This window comes from Mustela nivalis (genome assembly GCF_964662115.1).
Source record: "Mustela nivalis genome assembly, chromosome: 7".
NCBI lineage: Eukaryota > Metazoa > Chordata > Mammalia > Carnivora > Mustelidae > Mustela > Mustela nivalis.
This window is the reverse complement of record NC_139026.1, coordinates 129,702,211-129,723,504: the sequence shown is the minus strand read 5'-3', so window position 1 is coordinate 129,723,504 and position 21,294 is coordinate 129,702,211. Positions and strand designations below refer to the sequence as shown.

General features: G+C 39.7%; 1 protein-coding gene and 1 long non-coding RNA gene across 5 annotated transcripts in view; both read left to right on the top strand.

The window, feature by feature from the left end:
* NEBL (nebulette) overlaps positions 1-21,294 on the top strand; it is a 368,185-nt gene that overhangs the window by 168,589 nt on the left and 178,302 nt on the right. For all 4 annotated transcript variants that reach the window (XM_082742122.1, XM_082742121.1, XM_082742123.1 and 1 more), the window contains exon 4: positions 15,810-15,917. In XM_082742122.1, the coding sequence (XP_082598248.1) occupies positions 15,810-15,917 (108 nt within the window). The remainder of the gene's footprint in view (positions 1-15,809; positions 15,918-21,294) is intronic.
* The window catches only part of LOC309870067, a 68,126-nt gene continuing 62,755 nt past the window's right edge, over positions 15,924-21,294 (top strand). Inside the window, exons 1-2 of the long non-coding RNA XR_014314465.1 lie at positions 15,924-17,750; positions 19,492-19,573. This is a non-coding gene — a long non-coding RNA (uncharacterized lncRNA). The remainder of the gene's footprint in view (positions 17,751-19,491; positions 19,574-21,294) is intronic.

Genomic DNA, 21,294 nt, shown 5'->3' with positions numbered 1-21,294 from the left:
TGTGTCTGTCACTTGCATGTATCACAGAGAGCCTAGTATTTTAAAATCTTTTTTCTATGACTTCTGTAGTTGCCACACAATGTTACATTAGTTTCAAGTGCACAACTTAGTGATTCAGCTTCTCTTTCTGCTAGCTACATTTATGGTGAGGATAACCTGCCATCTGTCACCATACAGTGCTGGTACAGCATTACTGAGTCTCTTCCCTATGCTGTACCTTTTATTACTCTGACTGATTCATCCCATAACTGGAAGCCTATATCTCCTACTCCCCTTTACCTAACTTGCCCATCCCCCCACCCCTTCCCTTTGGCAACCATCATTTTGTTCTCTGTATTTACAGATCTGATTCTGGTTTTTGTTTACTAATTTATTTTGTCTTTTAGATTCCACATATTAGTGAAATCATGTAATTATCTTTCCAGTCTAACTTATTCCTCTAGGCATCATACCCTTTAGGTCCATCCATGTTGCACATGGCAAGCTCTCGTCCGTTTTCATGGCTGCATAATGTTCCATTATATATATTATATACTACATCTTCTTTACCCATTCATGTATTGATGGTCACTCAAGTTGCTTCCATATTTTGGTTATTGTAAATTATGCTGCAGTGAACATAGTGGGACGTATATCTTTTTGAATTAATGTTTTTGTTTTCTCTGGGTAAATACCCAGTAGTGAAAGTACCAGATCATATAGTATTTCTGTTTTTATTTTTTTTTTTAAGCAGGCTCCACATTCAGTGTGGAGCCCAATGTGGGACTTGAACTCATGACCCTGAGATCAAGACCTGAGCTGAGAGCAAGAGTCAGGTACTTAATTGACTGAGCCACCAAGGCGCCTCTCTATTTTTAATTTTCTGAAGAACTCTACTATTGTCCACAGTGGTTGCACCAATTTACCACCAATTTACATTCCTACCAACAGTGCACAAGTGTTCCTTTTTCTCTACATCCTTGCCAACACTTATTATTTCTTATCTTCTTGATTTTGGCCAGTCTGACAGGTGTGAGGTACTATCTCATTGTGATTTTTTTAAAGAATTTATTTATTTGACAGAGAGAGAGAAAGAGAGAGTGAGAGACAGAATGAGCTGTTGCGGGGGGGGGGGGCGGTTAAGGGAGAGGGAAAGGCAAGCTCTCCATGGAGCAGGGAGCCTGATGTGGGGCTTGACCCCAGGATCATGACCCGAGGGGACGGCAAATGCTTAGCTCACTGAGCCACCCAGCCTCCCCCATCTCGTTGTGATTTTGATTGGCATTTCCTTGATGATGAGTGAGGTTGAGTATCTTTTCATATGTCTGTTGGCCATCTATGTATCTTCTTTGGAAAAATATCTATTCAGTTCCTCTGCCCATTTTTTTTTTTTAAAGATTTTATTTATTTATTTCACAGAGAGAGATCACAGTAGACAGAGAGGCAGGCGGGGGGTGGGGTGGAAGAAGGCTCTCTGCTGAGCAGAGAGCCCGATGTGGGGCTCGATCCCAGGACCCTGGGATTATCACCTGAGCTGAAGGCAGAGGCTTAACCCACTGAGCCACCCAGGCCCCCCCCCCCCCATTTTTTAATCAGGTTTTTTTTTTTTTTTTTTTGGGCGCAGAGTTGTATAAGTTCTTCATATATTTTGGATATTAACCCCTTACTGTTTATATCATTGGCAAATATCGTCTCCCATTTAGTAGGTTGCCTTTTCATTTTATTGATGGTTTCCTACATTGTGCAAAAGCTTTTTATCTTGACATAGGCCCCATAGTTTATTTTTGAGGAAACCTAGAATTTTTAATAAACTTTAGGCACCTTCCTTTTAGGTGGAGGTAAAGGCCCAGGCTTGGCAACATATGTTGTTGTCCTGTGTTCTGTTGTCCAGATTGTGATCCAAGGAGCATTGCTCCTTGTCTTGTCATACTGTCTGTTGAATGAGGAAGCAGTTAAGACTAGGAATGATGGGTTTACATTCGTTAAACACTTTCAGTTTTTTTCTTGATTAAATAACATGTATCTCTGAGCTTTCATGATATCTGTATCTTTTTGCAGCTTACATTGAATCAATGTGTATGTACACACACACACACACACACACACACGGCTTTGCTGTGACATCTGCTTCAGCAGGACATTCCCCATTTTGCCAGTGGGAGGTTGGGCAGTAGATACCCCAGAAAAGGCTAATGTGATCAAGAGGTCCTGCTAGAGTTATGGGCACGTGTCTACTGTTCTGCCCCTGGGTTTTGTGAGGTTATGGAATGAATGTAGGTATTCAGTGTAACTCATCTTGACAGGGGTTTCATTATACTCTGCAAGCACAGTTCAAAGAAATAATAAATTTATATTCAGGGGAGTTTTGTTTGAGTTTATTTAAAGAAATGAAAGACGCACAATCACTGTAATAGCTCTTGCTACTGGAGTATTGATGGTGCTGACAAAGAGAAGACTCAGACCAGATGGTTTCCAAACAGTGAAACCACCTGGCTCTTTGGCAATGCCGGCGTATCCCTGTTTCTCAAATAGCTATACTCTCATGGACTGCGAAATGTGTAAGTGAGACATTCATGGGCTCAGGCAGAATGACATCCCAGAATCTGAATTACGAAGAGACTTATTAGAACACTTACCCACGTCAGTTCAAACCAGCTTCTCTCTTCCACTTCCATTATCTTTAGAGTTCCATAGTTTCCTTCTTATTCTTCGTGACTTTTTACAGGTATTTATTTCCACATTGCAAAGAAATGAGTTATACGGCTTCTTGAGATATATGTTCTGGAGGGAAAAGAAAGACCTTTTGTCCTTTTGGGAAATGGACTCACCCAGACCCTGTTAGTGTTTCAGACCCAAGGGGAGTCTCTTAGGTCAAGTTAGCAAGGGAACAATATAATGGCACCTGTAGCACCATGAAATTACACTGAAATGTGAAACTTGAAATTTCATAAAAATACAACCAAGATAAGATATTAATCAGTGTGCAGACTTATGCAGTAGTTTTTCTCATTATAATGTTAAACTTGGGAAATTCCTTGAATTATTTTAGTGTTTGATTTTTCATGTTGGAAATCAGAGTCAATTTAAAAGTAAAAATACTGAATAATCTACAGAACTAAGTTGGGGCTTTAAGGAAGACAGCAATCATTTTAGGGACAGAGGGGGCTCCGTTGGTTAAGTGTCCCACTCGATTTTGGTTCTGGTCATGATCTCAGGGTGCTGAGATCAAGCCCTGTGTGGGGCTCCTCACTGAGTGCTGAGTCTGCTTAAGATTCTCTCTCCCCTTCTCTCCCTCTACCCCTACTCTCCCCTCCTCCCATCACCACACCCACTCTCTCCTCTCCTCTCAACCATTTAAAAAAAAAAAAGATTTATTTATTTATTTATTTGAGAGAGAGAGAGCAGGGAGAGAGAGGGAGAGAAGCTTGGGCAGACTCCTTACTGAGCTTGGAGCCCGACGAAGGGCTTGATCTCATGACCCCGATATCATGACCTGAAATCACCACCTGAGCTGAAACCAAGAGTTGGGTGCTTAACGGACTGTGCCACCAGGTGTCCTGACAGCAGGGATTTGAAAGTGTCATTTTGAAGTACTGGAGGTACTTTATTTACCCACTCGTTTGATGAATGCTTACCAAGCATCTAATGGGTTGTGTCTACAACCATTAAACAGCCAGTAGCGGCTAATGTATGTCACATGTAAGACAATTTAAAAATTATTTAAGATTTTGTTCATGCTGTTGTTTTAAAATCTAATCTTTTTAAACAGATAATGGTATATATTTTTTAAAATTGCATTTCAGTCTAAGTGAATGAAGTTTACAAAATGTTTGAATCACTGTCTTGTAGCATGATATGGTAGAAGGAGCAAAGGCTTTGGGACAGCAGATCTGGGTTTGAATCCTGACTCTGCTGCTTACAAGATGCTGGTGCTTGACTTGTGTCTTAATCACTAAGCCACAGTTTCCTGTATTAGTTAGGGTTCTTGGCTGCAAGGGATGGGAAACTCAATCTTCGCTGAGCAAAATGGTAATTTCTTTGGAGAATATTAGGGTACAAAAATTCAAGATAGGAATGTACCTGTTTGAGCATTAGGGGTGGTAGGAATCAGAAATCAAATGCCATCAGATCAGGACTCTTTCTGGCAGATGGGCTGCATCCATCCCTCTGGATTCTGGTGGTGGTAAACATGCCTGTAGACAATTCCAAAGTTTTATATCTTAGAGATTTCACTGGCAGAGGCCGAGACTCACTCTACACTTTGGGTCCCAGTTCCCAAATCCCCCAAAACATGATGACTCGGAGTGGCTTAGGCCAGATGACGACTACCTTTGGGTCCATTCGATGGTGGTGCAGGAAGTGGGTCATGTAGGAAAATGCTACCTTTTGAGGAAGCATCAATAGATGGAGTGAGGCATGAAACCATTACGAGAAAGATGGAGGTTTTGGGTGGGACCAGAGAGTGGGTTTCCATTACACTTCTCATATGTAAAAAATGGTAAAGTAAATATCTCTTTTGCAGAGTGATTTTGGAGATTAAACAAGAGAGTCTGACAAATGTCTAGTATAATGTTAGTCTGATAACTTGTAGCTCTTGAATAAATCCCAACTGCTACTGCAGAGCAGGGAGGCAACAAACCAACATTTCTCAAAACTGACACCTGCAATCAATGTGAAACTCTCACTCTTCACTAAGAATCTTAGGAAACCATTATTCTTCACTTCATTCTTCAACATTGCTCATATATTCGTTTCTAATCATTTCTTCCTTGTGGAAGACCTGAGTTACTACTGAGTTTCTGGTTGTAGCATAGATATATTATTAATAGCCTATACAAATTTCTAGGCCAATTTATGTTTTAAATAAAATTCTGTATTAAGAATTTAATCTCGGGGGCACCTGGGTGACTCAGTCACTGAAGTGTCTGACTCTTGGTTTCGGCTCACGTCGTGATCTCAGGGTTGTGAGGTCAAGCCCCGTGTCAGGCTCTGCACTCAATGGGGAGTCTGCTCCAGGATTCTCTCTCTCTCCCTCTGCCCCTCTCTCTGCTCTCTGTTTCTCTCTACAATAAATAAATAAATCTTTAAAAAAATAATTCAATCTCTTAAATTTTTATTTTTGATTAAAATATCTTGCTGTGATCCATGGGGTTTTCTGGCTGGCACAGGCTGTCTGTCACGGAAGCTATTCTCAGTGTCATTTGTGCATGCATTAAGTATAATGCATTTAGATTTATTCTTCTTCTGCTTTCTTTTTGTTTGTTTGTTTTTGCTGTGTTACAGGTTTTATTTTCCTGTTTTTCAGTTTTGAAGATGGGGAAGAAGCATGTTTTCTTATAGGAAAGCAGTCGGTGTTGCCCCAAGGAGAATGCCATTGCAGGTGTGGGAAGGTTGTTAGGACCAGTTTTAATGACATTGTCAATCTGTTAGGGAGCAGGCATATGTAAGAAAAGGGAAGAATCATCTGTCACTTTCATCAGCTGTGACTCTGAGATTAAGGACAGGTTATTTTCACTTTCATGACTGTTCTGTGTTTGTTCAGCTGTTTGCATTTGCTTGATTCTTGATTTTATCCTTATTTCTTTTCTTCTCTGTAGTTTGGATGTAGCTCTCTTTCCTGAGTTATGAATTTCCTAATTAGTTTTTTAAACCGGAAATTACCCATTTTCTGATACTTTGTCACTTAAAACATGCAAGCAGGAATCTTCCTTCTTGTAACTTACTATTCTCTCCTTAATTTAACCTTGTGTGATAACTTCTGGTTCAAAATAATTTCAACAACGTTCTAATCTGTGTGTGAATTAGGTTGTTTATGTTTAAAAATCTTTAATCATGTCATGGAATGAGACTGGCTCTCTCTAAATGATTAAGAGTTAAGAGAACACGTGTCCAGAAATCAAAATTCATAAATTGCCTGAATTATTAAATATTGTTTAAAAAGGAACATGGCAACATAAAACAGCAGTATTCAGGCCCTGTGAGTCAACTACTCTTCAGTAATATATCAGGTATTAGAATATTAATTGTTTTTTGCTCCTTTGGTATCCCAACAGTTAATTGGATGATACTTTAGTTTCCTGAAAAAGTTAATCATCACCAAATACTTAGTTTTTTCCCCGGAGTAATTTATAACTCATAGACAGAATTTGGTGGATTAGTTACACTTTTCTCCAGTAAAATTCCTGGTAAAAATATGCATTATGTGTATAATATAATTTAGGCTCCAATTTTCTTCATTAATGTAGATATGATTTTCTGGTTTGAATCCATACTACCATTAATAATACAGTTTTGGGAATGGCATTCTTTCTCCCTGACCTGATCCTTACCAATAGAAAACATAAACAATTGTTTCTTTTGAAAAAAAAAAAACCCCAAAACCAAAAAACAAAAACCAAACCACATATTGGATAAAAAGTGTAATAGTTTTTGTCCCTTTTATGGAGCTGTAAGTTCCATTGCAGATAATGAATTAGCAAAAATTTTAAGTCACGCAAACCTTCTGGTATCTTCTACTAAGAAATATTCAATTAGTTCCACTTTCCTCTCTGCTTATTTATAGGACACTGTCTCTATCTTATGTGTATTTGTGACGGTTTTTATTTGGTGTTTTTTTTTGTTTTGTTTTTTGTTTTTGTTTTGTTGTTTTGTTTTGTTTTGTTTTGCCAGAGGAATTGAAGAATGTCTGGGGAGGTGCCAGAGAGAGATTTGGTCTCCTATTCTCTCTGTCACTTCCTTCACACTCCCTTTCTTCATCGATGAAAATGGGCATTAAAATGTGTACCTGCGAGGATTTATCTGAAGCTGATACAGGCAAAGCCCTTCTTAGTTGTTTTTTCATTTATTTATTTATATTCTCTTTCAATCCCCTAAAAGACTGAAGGAGCTCTCCAATTCAGGGGCCCCTGTGCTGAGATGGGTTCTCTAGCTATTTGGCTACTGTTAGTAAGTCAAGACATGCCTGTGGAAGTGGAATGCTGAGTGCTCCTTACACAGCATGGTTGGCCTCCCCACCCTGGCTTTGCTCACGTGATTCAGAAAGGGCTCAGTGCAGTGCCTGGGACATTGAGAGCACAGAGATGTCAAGTGTTCTTACCATCATCTCATTGATTCTCTCAAAGGTGCTACTGATACTGTTACCATTATGCTTATTTTGTAGTCGAGAAAACTGAGGCTCAGAGAGATTAAGTAACTAGCCTAAGGTCACACAGCTATTAAAAGGTGGAGTCAGGGCCCACGAAGAGTTTATCAAAATCCTGTTAGGGTTGTGAATTTTAATTATCTTAGGGGTGAATTTTAATTATCTTAGCTTATTGAGAAGTCAGCTAAGTTGTGCAGTTAAGATCTACTTTATGTATTTAGAGTACATGTTTAGAATAAAATGTAGATTTCAATTTTGTTTAAAGATTTTATTTATTTGTTTGATAGAGAGGGCACACAACCAAGTGGAAGGAGAGGAAGAAGCAGGCCTCCCCTGATGAGCAGGGGCTCCATGTGGGGTTTGATCCCAGGATCCTGGGATCATGACCTGAGCCAAAGGCAGATGCTTAACCAATTGAGCCACCCAGGCACCCCTAGATTTCAATGTTTTCGAAGTAAAGGAACTCCAAATCTGTTGCAGCTGTATTGCGAATATACATAAAATACTGACAAATCTGTAAATATCAGTAAGTACATCTGTGAATGCAATGGAAGGCTAATTGAAGGCTTAGAAATATGTGAATTTAAAAAGATTTAATGCTTTTTAATCATGTTTAAAAAGGTAATTAAAATTTTAATTTTATTTAATTAACCATAAATTTACAAATTATAAGATTAATTTAAAGAAAAACGAATTCTCTTTTGCGCTCATTTGACTTAACATTTGTTAAAATTAACTTCATCTTAAAAATGCCCTTAATCAGATTTTCCTTTGTAATTGTTTAATTCCCATCTAGCATTGTGAGATTAGCCAATTTTCTGCATTTTAGATGTTAAAAATACAAAACCAGATAGTAATCAATCATGAAATAGTTATTAAGCTTTTAATATATGCTTAACATGAAGCAAAATGCAATGAGATAGAAAGAAGCATGTGGTCCACATTCTCTAGTACTTTAAAATCTATAGAACTGTACATGATGGTACGTAATTGAGTGCTAAATTTTGCATATCAAAGTAGGAATTTTGCATGTAGTTTAAAAATGATGCAACTCTCACAATTCCCCCTTGAAGAAATGTCAAGTATCCATCATGTCATAAAAGATAATAACATTGGTCATTGATTTCATTGTATCAGATGGACACTGTTAAATGTATGAAATAAAGAGCAGGATAACATGAATCAGTAATAAATATTCCTGTAGATTTTAGGCCTCTGTTAAACATATTCTGACAAGGTAAGCTGCTTTAGAGCTAAAGAATGCTCTCTTTTTGCTTACGCTTTGGCCCCTGGATTCTTCTTAGCCATCTGGTCTATTGTGATAGACCCAGGACCCCCTTGTACTGCTACTATTCCTTGTTAATCCATGTTTGCAATCCCTTTTGCAACACCCTCTCTCCCTCTCTCCATTTCTGTTTTTCCAACCTTTTTGCTTCAACCCTGTGTTGGCCACTGTGTGAAAGAGCTTCATTAAGATGAAGAAATGAATGAGTAACTTAACTTTCCACATATGGACACCTGCCAGCCAAGTCCCTCACCATTTATGGAAAACCCAAGTCTGCATACCTCAGCTTCCCCATCTGGACTTTTAAAACTCTGTCCCTGCTTTCTTTGAAAATGCTTTATTGTAAGATATTTAATCAATACACAATACACAAGAACAGGCAACCCTGCTATAAAACTCACATGGAATAGCCATGTGAGTTTTACAGCAGCATTGCATTGCATGTGAATCTACCTTCCAACAACATGGACATCAGCACCAGTGAATCTCCCCTCACATCTTCCCATGAGCAGATCTCACAACAGCCTTGGATAATGTCCTTATCAAGTTTCTTTCCCTCCTTTATTTACCATGTATGTATGTATTCTTTGCATCTTTCCCCTTCAACAGAATGTTTATGGGATTTGTATGTATTGGATCCATGCAGCTGTAGTTCATTTATTTTTTCTCCTGGATTATAATATATTATACGAATATAATATAATCCATTCATTCTCCTGTGGATGGGTACTTGGGTTGTTTCCAATTTTCTTTTTCTCTTTCTTTCTTTCTTCTTTTTCTTCTTCTTCTTCTTCTTCTTCTTCTTCTTCTTCTTCTTCTTCTTCTTTTAAGAAAGAGAGAGAGTGTGCTTAAGCTGGGGCTAGGTGAGTGAGGGGTGGGCAGAGGGAAAGAGAGAGAGTCTTAAGCAGACTTCACACCCAGTGTAGAGCTGGACACGGGGCTTGATCTCACAACCCTGAGATCATGACCTGAGCTAAAATCAAGAGTTGGATGCTTAACTGACTGCAGCACCAGGGGCCCCGAGTTTTTTTTTTTTTTTTTTTTAAAGATTTTATTTATTTATTTGACAGAGAGAGAGAGATCACAAGTAGGCAGAGAGAGGCAGAGAGAGGAAGGGAAGCAGGCTCCCTGCCTACCAGAGAGCAGGATGTGGGGCTTGATCCCAGGACCCTGGGATCATGACCTGAGCCAAAGGCAGAGGCTTTAACCCACTGAGCCACCCAGGTGCCCCCCAGTTTTCTTGATAATACAATGTTATCATGAACATGCTGGTTTCTGTCCCTAGAAGCTCATGGGCAGGGGTTTCCAGGGCCTGAGAATACTTGGGCACGGAGCTGGTGGGCTGCGGGACATGTTGGTTTCACTTCCGCCTCTGAATTCTTTTCCTTTCAGTTCGTCGTCTGACAATTTATCAGTCTCTGGTTGCACCCGGTTTCTTTCACCTGACGTGGATCCCTGGCTTTTCTGTGTTGTGGTTTTCGTTTTTATAAAAATTTACTTATACTGTTAGAATATCAGTAATTGTGGTACTTGCAGCATCTGGAAGAGCGAATTTATATCTCAGAACGAGCACATCATTCAGTTTGCAGCTGTTTACCTTTTGCTTTTGAGGAGTCTTCCTTTTCGGTCGCTGTGAGCCTTTTTCTTAAGCTCGGCCAGAACCTTGCCGGTGTCCGGGCTCTTCCTCCGCATGAACTTGTGAGTACCGTTAGCTGATGAGTCCAGACAAAACACCACCGAGCAAGTCCAGGCTGGCAGCAATGATCATATTAAGCAACAAAGGTCATTTTTGAAATTTAGTGGGAAGGACAAAGCTAATTTGCTAGTGACCTTCTGCAGGCATGTCCTTGCCTGATGTTCTCATAGTGTTAACTTTAACCACCCAAACATTACGTAGCACGTTGCTCTTTTTTTTTTTTTTTTTTTCTCCGTTTCTTTTTCTGTTTTATAGCTGAGGATCAGGAGTATTCGAGAAATTGAACAAATAAAGATCACAGGACAGAATTAAGGTTTAAATTCAGGTCTTTTGATTCTTAGCATAGGGTTCTAATCCGTAGTACAGGAAGATTGTGTGTTTGTGTGTGTGTGTGTATGTGCACAAGCGCGTGTACATAGCATGTAATATTATGTCGCGTTCAGCATTTGAAATACATATCTAAGTTCCTTCTGAAGAAAAATATGTCAAATCAAATTGCCTATTGTGTGGATTTCTTACCTATGACTTAAAGAGCGCATTTTCGAAGTGGCTTCGTTTAGTTTTGGAGATGAGCCTAAAGGATGCTAAGACGGCATTGCTTTTCAGCTGTGGCCCATCCTTTTTCTGAGCTCCTGGCGTGTCTTAGTTCTGTCCTCTCTCCTCCTGCATCCTTCCTGTCCTGTACTAACAGGAGACACGGCCTCCAGGATTGGTCTTCTGGGGAAGCCAGGATCTGGGACTGGGCCAGGAAATCTTTCTGTCTTCTGTGGTCCTGGGTGGACTCTCCAATAGGGAACAGTTGAGGGAGGAGGAGCAAAATTGCCTGCTCCCTAACCAGTTTCCAGCTTCTCTCCTGCTCACCTTGAGCAGGTTAGTGCCTGTCAAACCAGACGCCCAGCGTGTCCCTGCGCGCTTACAGTCCTCACCCCTCAGGTCCTGTTGAGATGCCACCATCTTACTGGGGCCCTCTTGGACAGCGCTATCTCAATGGACAGCATTCCTGGCCCTTCTCACCTCATCTTCTCACTTTGTTGTTCTCTTAGCACTTACCATGAACACACCGTTTGTTCAGCTTCCTTAGGTCTTGTGTCTTTTCTATCTCTCCCACTGTAATGGAAGCTCCAAGAGGGCAGAGATCATGACTGTTGTCTTCGCTGTGCTGTTCCCACACCTGGAGCAGTACTTGGCTTATAGTAGGTGCTCAGTAAATCTCTCTTGAATGAACAAAGGATTGAATGGGTGAACATTTGAGGGGATTCCAAAGAATGACATTCCTAAGATACACTGCCATTGTTGTTCATGAAATTATAGTGAAATACTTTTTAGCAGGAGAGTAGGCAAGAGACCAGAGGTGATCATTTTCTATCTAGTGCTAATGTATAAGGGAAGAAAAGGCATTTTTGCTGGGGGAAGAGCTGGAGTTTCAAAGGGCAGCATAGATGAGGTTCAACGAATACAGAGTTCATGTTGACAAAGTTAATATGGAATAGCACTGCTTGTTTGTGTCTCCCCAAATCCTCAGTATGATGACATTCGGAGGTGAGGCCTTGGGAGGCGATTCGATCATGGGGTCTCTTGTAGAAGAGAACTTGGAGAGCTCCCCTGCTCCTACCATCATGTGAGGACCCAGTGAGAAGATGGCCATCTATGAACCGGGAGGCAGGCTCTCACCAGACACGGACTCTGCCTACCCCTTGATCTTGGACTTCCTCCTTCCAGAACCAGGAGAAATAAATTCCTATTGTTTATAAGCCACCCAGTCTGTGGCATTTTTTGTTACGGAAGCCCAAATGGACAAGCACTATGGCTAGCAATTTTTTTTTTTCTAAATATGATCTAGATTTGTGTTCCTCAGTTTAATGTCCTGGTCTTCCCTTGTCCGCACCCCGCTGCCCCCACGGTTGGCTCCTGCCGGATAGAGCCATGTTTGAGGCCCTGCATATGTGGTTCTTCTCTTACCTCTGGAACTGGGCCTCTCCGCCGTCACCTCTCTCCTTTCTCTTTCTCTTTACCCTCCCTTCTTTTTCTTAATCATTTGATAATCAGCTCCCATGGGCTGGGAGTCTAGGCTAGGCTAGGTTTTGGGATTAGAACGATCATGAAGACTTTGCTCTCATCCCTGAGTTCTGTGTGTTCTAGAGTGGAGGGCTGAGACCCCATTGTAAGTACAGTTAGCATGAGAATGGCTCTACCAGGCCGGTGTAAAGCTACGGGGCTCCAGACTGCGGGGGGAGGCCAGCCCAGCTCACAGAGGAACATCACCGGTGACGCTGTGCTTTGATGAATAAAGGGATTATGCTTCCCATGGGCTCAGGGTAGGGAGCAAGAGAGAACATTCTGTCAGTGACAGGGAACCCCCAGTTGACTTACGAGAATACTCTTCATCCAGTTCTTACAGATTTGCACAGCATGTGGTATGACTCTTGGCAAAGACAGATTGTCGCCCAGCACCTGCACAGATGGGGCTCAGAATTCATCTCCACCTGTGTGATCACCAGATGACATATCCGAGGTGCCATGTAGGGGTCTGATCGCTGGCACAAATCCAATAACAACAACAACAAAAATCAGTTTCTGTTCTGGAATAGCTTGAGTAGAATTGGTAAATGTGAACTAAGAGCTGATTCTTAATATATTTTGCTTTGTGAGCTGTAATCTTTCTTATTATTGTAGAACTATTCTCTTTAATGTTTCATGATAAATATTAGATGATCCTTTCACATCAAGCAAAACCAATATAAGGATGGCAATGCTGGGAACTGACACAGCCCCTTATTCTTTCTGAAGTTCTTTCCGGTGTTTTCTCTCACCCAATCTCCACAGATCAGTTAGTTAAGAAGTTACTAGAATCTCTAATTAGAGAGGAGGAGACTGGCTCAGAGAAGGTGAGGTGGCTGGCAAGTAATAGGGAATGGGATGAGATTTCAGGGCTCTTACCCACTAAAGCAGTGCTTTTCCCGAGATAGAATCCACTGTTTTTGTAAACTATTAAATCCTGTATCACAGCAGGAAGAATCACTGGAGAAATTTACACGTTCATACTTACTGGGAAGCTTGTATGTGTGCAAACATTTTGGGCACGGTGAGAGTAGGTTGAATTAATCAGAATTCTTTGGATTATAAAGGGAGAGATAGATGAGCTCACTTAACTGAAAAACCTGGTGGCTGAATAGGACTTCCTTGAGGTCTGTTGCTTGGCTTGCCGAGGTGTTGGCTAGTGGTGGTGGTGCCTGGGTGGTGACCAGCAGCTCCGGTTTGCTAGCCCGAACTAGCCGGAGCTGGAGAAAGAGCACCCCTTTCTCAAGGGTTCCTACCAATGTCCCAGACCTGGGGCTCATGCACATACGCTGGATTATGGGTCCAGTGTGGGTCAATCTCTGGGCTCAAAGGTGCAGTATTCTCATTGGGAGGGTGGGGTTGTGTCGTGAGGGCAAAAATTGAGGGCAAAAATCCTGAGGGCGAAATTGAAGAGAAGATTTTCCCTCTGCCCTCTGATCTCTTTCTGTATCCACTTGTCTCTCGGAATCATGACTGGCAAATCATCAGATATAATATTTAAAATTTGACCTAAATAGAAAGAGAGGGTGTAAGTGGACAGGGGACAAGAGAGGGGGTGACTATGGCTTGGAGCTCCGTGCACGGGGTAAAGGTGTACTTGGCAGGCGGCACTTGAGCTGGTCCCGAGCATCTGTGAGGCTTGCTTGTGGATCGTACCATTAAAAATGATTACACATCTTCTAAAACTCTGCAGGCTGATTACGGAGATGATTGTATAACTATACAATACTAGTCCCTTAATGAGATAAGCCCAAGTCCGGTGATTCTTATGTGCCTTGCGGATGTGGAATGGACTGTTAAATTGTGGCCAGCTCAAAACCTATGCCTCTGGAACTTGACAGGTTTTCTTTTCAGTTTTTGCCTTGGGAATTTCCATTAGGAAAAAAAAAAAAATACCCTTAAACTGATCCCAAAAGAATGTATGATTTTGCCTTCCCTGAAACTGGGGCTCGGGCTGTTCGAACCTGGCTTTTGGATTTTTCTCCTCACTTCCTCATGCCTGTAGCTGTTATAACCTTGTCATCTTTGCCACTTTTCTTATTTTATGACTCTGTGCCTTGTGCTTACATCAAGTGAAGCTAAATGGCTTCCTTGCTTAGTTGGGCATAAAACCTCAAGAATGTGTGGGTGTGAGTATTTTCACTCATGCTGTGGGAGTGGGGGGTAGGAGGCTAATCTCATTCAGCACTTTCTGTAAAAGAAAAACTATGCAGGTTATTTGACCTTTTATTTATGGGAATAGTAAGAGTAAGGGCTTTATTACTTTTATATATTTAGACGAAAATATGGAGAAAAAGTGAGATATTCTTAAGCTACTAGTGACGAGGGAATCTAGACCTTTCTATTTGTAGCCATCTGGGATTTTTTTGTTTTCTTTCAAGCTTTTCTGGTAAAAGGGAATTTTTCAGAGGCCCCAAGGACAAAAATACCTGGGGGAATTGAGTGTCTAACCACAGACATGACTCAACAAACCCAGTCATTCCATGCTCAACTAAGTCAACCTTTCAAATTTATATAGAAAGTTGCACTTACAGAATCATATTTTTATTAGTCATCCTAAATGTTAGCTATTAATTGAAGTGCTAATTTGAGCCTAATAATTATGAATGTAAAATGAGGATGATATGGGTTATCAAAAATGTGTTTCCATATCACTTAATATTTAGATTTTAAAGAAATAAGAACAGTCCAAGGGATGTAGCGTGTCAGTCTTTAACAAGCAGCATATTTAACTGGTGTGACAGTTGCTGTCATTATGCTAATAACAGGAGATGGGGCTCTAGTAAGATTAAGCATCAGCGATTCCAGTCCCTCGAGGAAACTATAAAATTCAGCTTCACTGGGTCGTAATTAGAAAAGAAGTGTACTTAAATACCGGAAAAAAAAAATCTTAGGTACCTCAGCACACAGTGTGCCAGGAGCATGTGCTGGAAATCTTTTAATCTCTAGGTGTGGCTTATTTTATAAATATTTCCATATGCATTTACATACTTGACACTTGGCCATATAGCATTGTATAACCATATCCATGTGTTTTGCCTTATGAAATAGAATGAACACTTTGTAAGGACAGGGCTGGCTGTTGATGATTCTGTAGGTCTTCTGCCTCCATAGGGCAATGGTGCTTAGTCACTGACGAGATGGGCACGGGAGCAGAGTCAGCTGTCTTTTCCCACACTTTTGTCTTGAGCAGTAGTACAACTATTGAGGGAGGTAACAGTAATGATTATGGAGGCCTTGCTTGCTTGTTCACAGTTAGGTCCATAACTTAGGACATTTGATCCCATCCTTATGACTTATTAAATAGCCTTATTTAAATATTGTTGCTGTTCTCTGCCTACTTGTGATCTCTCTGTCAAATAAATTAAAAAAAAAATATTGTTGCTGTTATCGCCGTTTGATGGACGGGACCACTGATGCACAGAGTAGTTAAGTGACTTGTCTAAGGTCACACAGTCAGTGACCTTGTTGGGATACAAACCAAGCCATCAGGCTGTGCTTGGCGGCCTCTCCCTCTGCCAGCTGCTGATGGGGTTGGCTCTGGAGGCCTTGCCCAAGTGTAGCTTCCTTGGCCCTGGCCTCTCCTGAGTGGGATTTGTGACTTCTTGGTTTACTTTTCTTTTTCGTTCTTTTGTTCTCTCTTCTGGTAGGTCAAGTACAAAAGAGATTTTGAAGAAAGCAAAGGGAGGGGCTTCAGCATCGTTACGGACACTCCTGAACTACAGAGGCTGAAGAGGACTCAGGAGCAAATCAGTAACGTAGGTGATGGCTTGTTTGGTGATGTGATCGCCCTGACTTGTGTGTCTGGGTGGGAGAATGATACTGGGATTTGGAAGTGTTCTTGGTGCTTCGGTGTGCAAGCAGGGCTCAGAGGTCCTCAAGTATGCAACTGTTAGATTGCTTCCCTTTGATTTTGTCACAGTTATTGAGAGCCTAGCACTTTCATAGCAATGACTACATTTCTGACTATATACTTAATGTATTTAATTACAGTGATTTTCTAAATCAATTTCCTAAGAAAATCAATTTAATTAAATAAATTAAATGTGTATTTAGACAGTCAGTCATTGCTATTAAAAGAGGTATTGTAATTTAGCATCTTATTCCATTTTTAATGGTCCCTTGGCTTTGGAATTTTTCCAAAACGGGACTTTTATAGTTAAATTTAAAAACCTGACAGTTCTTTTTTTTTTTTTTTTGCTGGGGATAATTATATAAAAATATACATATAAGGCTAAATATCTTAAGAAATCTTATATTTATTAATGTTGTGTATGTCAGGTTTCCTACTTTAAACTAGATATTTGTTGAAATGATGCAATTTGTTTAATTTGGGGAATAAACATTCACATATGAAACTGCTTTGGTCTTGAAAGCTGCGTCATGTTAAGTAATATATTTTTCTTGAAAAAGAAAATCGAGAGTAGCAAAAGTTCAAAATCTATTAGGGACTGAATAGTGTTAATTCTGTACTACCTAAAGGTGGGTAAAGAGCTCGTCTTCACTTTTGTAATTCATGCCTGTAATTATGTTTCTTCCAAAGTTTTATATGAAGTTTATCAAAATGTAATTTTTTTCAGAAAAATATCAGTTTCAGTGTTAGGTAGCCAAGAGGACAGATGAATGAAAATGAACAATTGTATACATGATATAAAAATATGTGCAAATATGCAAGATTCATGTCATTTTTCATGAGAAGTCTATCTTGTGTGTCTCTCGTATGGTCACTGAACTTTTGTGTATCCTGATGTTATAAATGATGCAGCCTTGATTTCTAGGAAATGTTTAATTAGCAGACCATTTATACTCATTGGTATTTGGCCATCATCACTGTATATAATGACAATTTGGAGATAGAATTGTAGTGTTTCATTTGAGAAAGAATTTTATTTGTGAAAAGTTCAAAACCAGAATGATATGATGTTCAAACAGCTTTCGCAGAGAGTCGGGGGAGGCAGAGTAAACACTTTGTTTTGCCATATTCCCTAAAATTTATGCATTGTTTGCTCTTTAAATGGACATTTTACATTTGAAAGGACTTGTTTTTTCCTTTGAAGAGAACAGGTTGAATTTTAAGGCTTCACGTTTTTGTCCCCTCATTTTCCTTCCCTGTCCCAACAACCTACTGGTCATACGTTACTCCCCCCATCTTTCTTCCTATTCATTCTTTTTTTAAATTAAAAAAAATATTTCTGCTTTTTAAAATGAGAGATAGAGATCTATATTCCACTATGATTACATAGAGTAACATTTCTTTCTTTGGATTGTTTTTGGAAAACTTAAAAAAAACAAAACAAAACTAATTCCACACAAAAAAGTTATATGATAAATCGTAAACTATCACAGAAATTTATTTTGAAAAGAACTAAACATTTCTACTTGAAACATCCACGGGACAGCTAACATAAGGATTGCAGTCAATTCAAAGGTAAGCTCTTTCATTTATATTCAAATTAAGTCAATATTTGTTTTTAATAAGAAGAACTGATCATTTCACCAACCTTTATCATTAGCAGGAATATACATTTTATTCAATACCAGAAGGTGTTTGCAGATCCATTCCTAATTTTGCAAAAACCCTTATGACACAGGTATGTATAAATTGGTATGTATCATGTACATAGTAGTGTATGCAAAATACCTTTTGGATTAAGCCTAAAATTTAGACAACATTGATTCTTGAAAGCATATAATTTAGATAACATCTTAATTTTTTTTTCTTTTTTTTTTGGTAATTGTCTTATGTTAGCCCCGATAGCAGCTTTCCAAGTGGTTCTTTTAGCCATGATGAGGTATATTCATGTTTGGATAGCAGTAAAGAATATATATTTCATAATGTTATCATTAGGGATTTACTCTTGAAGAAAGGAAACTGTTAAATATTCTGAGGTCTAGTGAATTTACTATTCATTTATAAGGCTGCAACTTCATGAAATTTTTCCGTGACTTCACAAGGTTTTCCATATTACTCAAGGACCTTTTTTTTTTTTTTTCTATGAGAAACTTGGATTAATCTGAAAGGTGGTACTTTGATTTAGTCCAATTTTCCACATTACTTTCAGATAAACTCAAATACTGAAACATATGGGCCAAATCCAGACAGATATTTTTGACAGTGGCCTGGACTGTGTCTGTTTTGAGAGGACGGGAGCTGAGAAAATGTTCAGACTGGTCTCCGCCAGAAGTTTCCCACCGGAAGGGCTGGGATGAACAGCCATTTGCTTCATTTTCCTATTTGTTTTGACTTTTGCTTACTTGTTTTGCTTATGTTACCCTTGACTGTCGTATGGATTGTTCTAAGTTGCCTTTAATCCCTTTTGGACTAAAGAAAGTAGAGAGACATAACACTGTGAATTTAATGACACCTCCGAGGTGTTTTGGGTAAAGTGTTGTGGATGAATGGGCATTTTTGATTGCTTGGGTCTGGGCGAGTGTTATGGAATGTTATCTGCCACTCTCATATTCATTTGTGCAGGATTTGAAATCATTTGGAAATACCCACTCAGTCTGCATCTGTTACTGAGATGTGGGATAGTACACAACCATAAATTTGAAATTGTGTGTAATGAAAGGGGCGAGCATGGGTTTAGCCTTGACTTCTTTCTTTTGGGGTCTGTAATGACAGCATATTGAATCTGGGGAGATTTATTAAATGCTACAGTTTAAAATTCTTCTGTTATATGACTCAGTATAGCTGCAGAAAGAATAAGAGAAGAGGCAGGGTTTCAGAATTTACTGAATGGTTGGAAAGAAACAGAACTGGTTTCCTAAAAAAAATTTTTTTTCTGTACAATTCCAGAACATGTCTAGTTGTGTCCACCTACACCTTGCCAAATCCAAGGGCAGAAATCCAGAAATGGCAGAAATGACCTAGCATAGCTTCCCATCTTTGCTTATTGATATTTTAGGGAAATGTTCTTAAAGGACAAGGTACAGACCTGAATTGAAGGAAAATGTGCCTTTGGACATTTTTAAGAGCCCCCTTTCCTGTTGTCCTCATAGCTATAGCTTGTGTGGGTGTCTGTAAAGTCTGTTTCTAATTCAAATGGTTACTGCCTTCAATTTTCTAAGCAGTGTGTTCAGGGTACCTGCAGCAGGAGAGCCCGGCAGCATCACTGCCAACATCGAAGGGTGAACTCAGTCCAGCCTTGAGAAGATTATTGATGTGTTTCATTCTGCCTGTTTACACACTGATTTAAGCTGCACTTTTAATTAGCTGGGACAGTCTATAGATAAATTGTGAAATAAGATGGTAAAGTCCAACCCCAAGAGACTTTTACAAGCTCTGTGCTGTAGATAAAATCTGGATGTTTATTTTCTAATTTATTTTAGGTAATGGAGAAATATGTGGAGGGGAAGGGGGAAAAAAAAACCCAGATGATAAAATCCTGTATTTTACAGATTGACTGAAATAGTAAGTATACCATTATGTGATTTGTCAAGATTTGTGTCTGTCCTTGACTCAGAGAGGAAATGTGTGTGTGTGTGTGTGTGTGTGTGCGCGCGCGCGCGCGCGCAGGCAGCAGGGCTGTGTGTGTGACTTCAGTGGGAATCTTTAGAACCCCCTTTCCTTAGCTCACTAGCTCACAGACAACACAGACACTGGGATTTTCACCTGCTCTATATTCTTTCTCTTACCCTCTCAGTACCTATAATTTTGGTTATCTTTCCTATTTCCCAAATACCCTTTTTTACTACCATTTTCTATTTAGCGTATACATTCATAAGACGCTCACTTGCTTCACAAGCAAAGGGAAGATTGAAGCCTTTGGGAAAAAAAAAACATAGAGAAAAGAATATCTCTGTAATCTGATACTGAAATGTAATTATTTTTAGTTTTTTTTGATACAGCTACATAATTTTTCATTGACTTCTTAGAATGCAAAATAAATTATGTGCCCATTAATAAGCTCACGTGGATACTGATGATTTAGTTCCCTGAGATTTTGTGAGTTCGCTTCAAAAATATTAGATTATTGGAGGTAAACGTGACCTAATAATTGAATAGCAGTGTCTATGGGCAATTAAAAGATTTGATTCAAAGTTGGGCTGAGTGGAAGGGTAAGCATGAGGGTAGGGATGATTATCTGGGGATCTGGTCTCTGTTTGTAATTTAAATAAATCATTTTGACAGAGACTGACTGTGGCCATGTTCAGGCTGCTGACGGTGTGAAATTGAGTTGTATGGTGGACAGAAGACAAGCAGGCAAGACAAATCCCCCAAGGCACAATTTGTTATGTAATTGGGTCAACTCATGCATGAGAAATGCATGCTAATTGTAAACTGGTGGCAAAATTATAGTGGTTGAAGCAATTAGGTCTTAGATGAACCCAAACAACCGATACGGAAGGGTCTCTCGTCCTTTTTAACATTCAGCGAACATAAGAAGTTTTCATTAAAAGGTGAGGGAGGTAAAAATAAGAAAGACATTCAGTGTTGACATAGAGTATTTGTTAATTTTGTTCCTTATGCAAGAAGCATAACTGTTTCCTGAGCACTGCAAAATGTATATGAAAGCTTCCGATTTTGAGTAGTCAATTCTAGTACACAAAGTACTTAGAAAGAATAGTATGGTATTTTTGATATGACTCTTAATGGGGTTGATGATTGTAGATGAAATAGCAGCTAGTTATTAGGTCAGTGGCTTAGATTTAAGCCCTTGGAGGCTAGTATTTTCTTTTTTAAAGATTTTACTTATTTATTTGACAGAGATCACAAGTAGGCAGAGGCAGGCAGAGAGAGAGGGGGAGCAGGCTCCCTCCTGAGCAAAGAACCCAATATGGGGCTCAGACCCAAGACCCTGAGATCCTCTCTTCACCTGAGCTGAAGGCACTGGCTTAACCCCCTGAGCCACCCAGGTGCTGCATGGCAGGTATTTTCACAGAGTGTGAATTTATCTGTCCCTTTAATGGACTGTACCTCATCTCCAACTTCTCTTAACTAGTAACTGCAGTGTTTTCCTGAGTCATCATGGGTTGGTAGCATCATCTTTAAAGCAAAGATCAAATATGCCTAAGAAAGTGATAGGAGGGGCACCTGGGTGGCTCAGTGGGTTAAAGTCTCTGCCTTCAGGTCAGGTCATGATCCCAGGGTCCTGGGATCGAGCCCCACATCCGACTCTCTGCTCCGCGGGG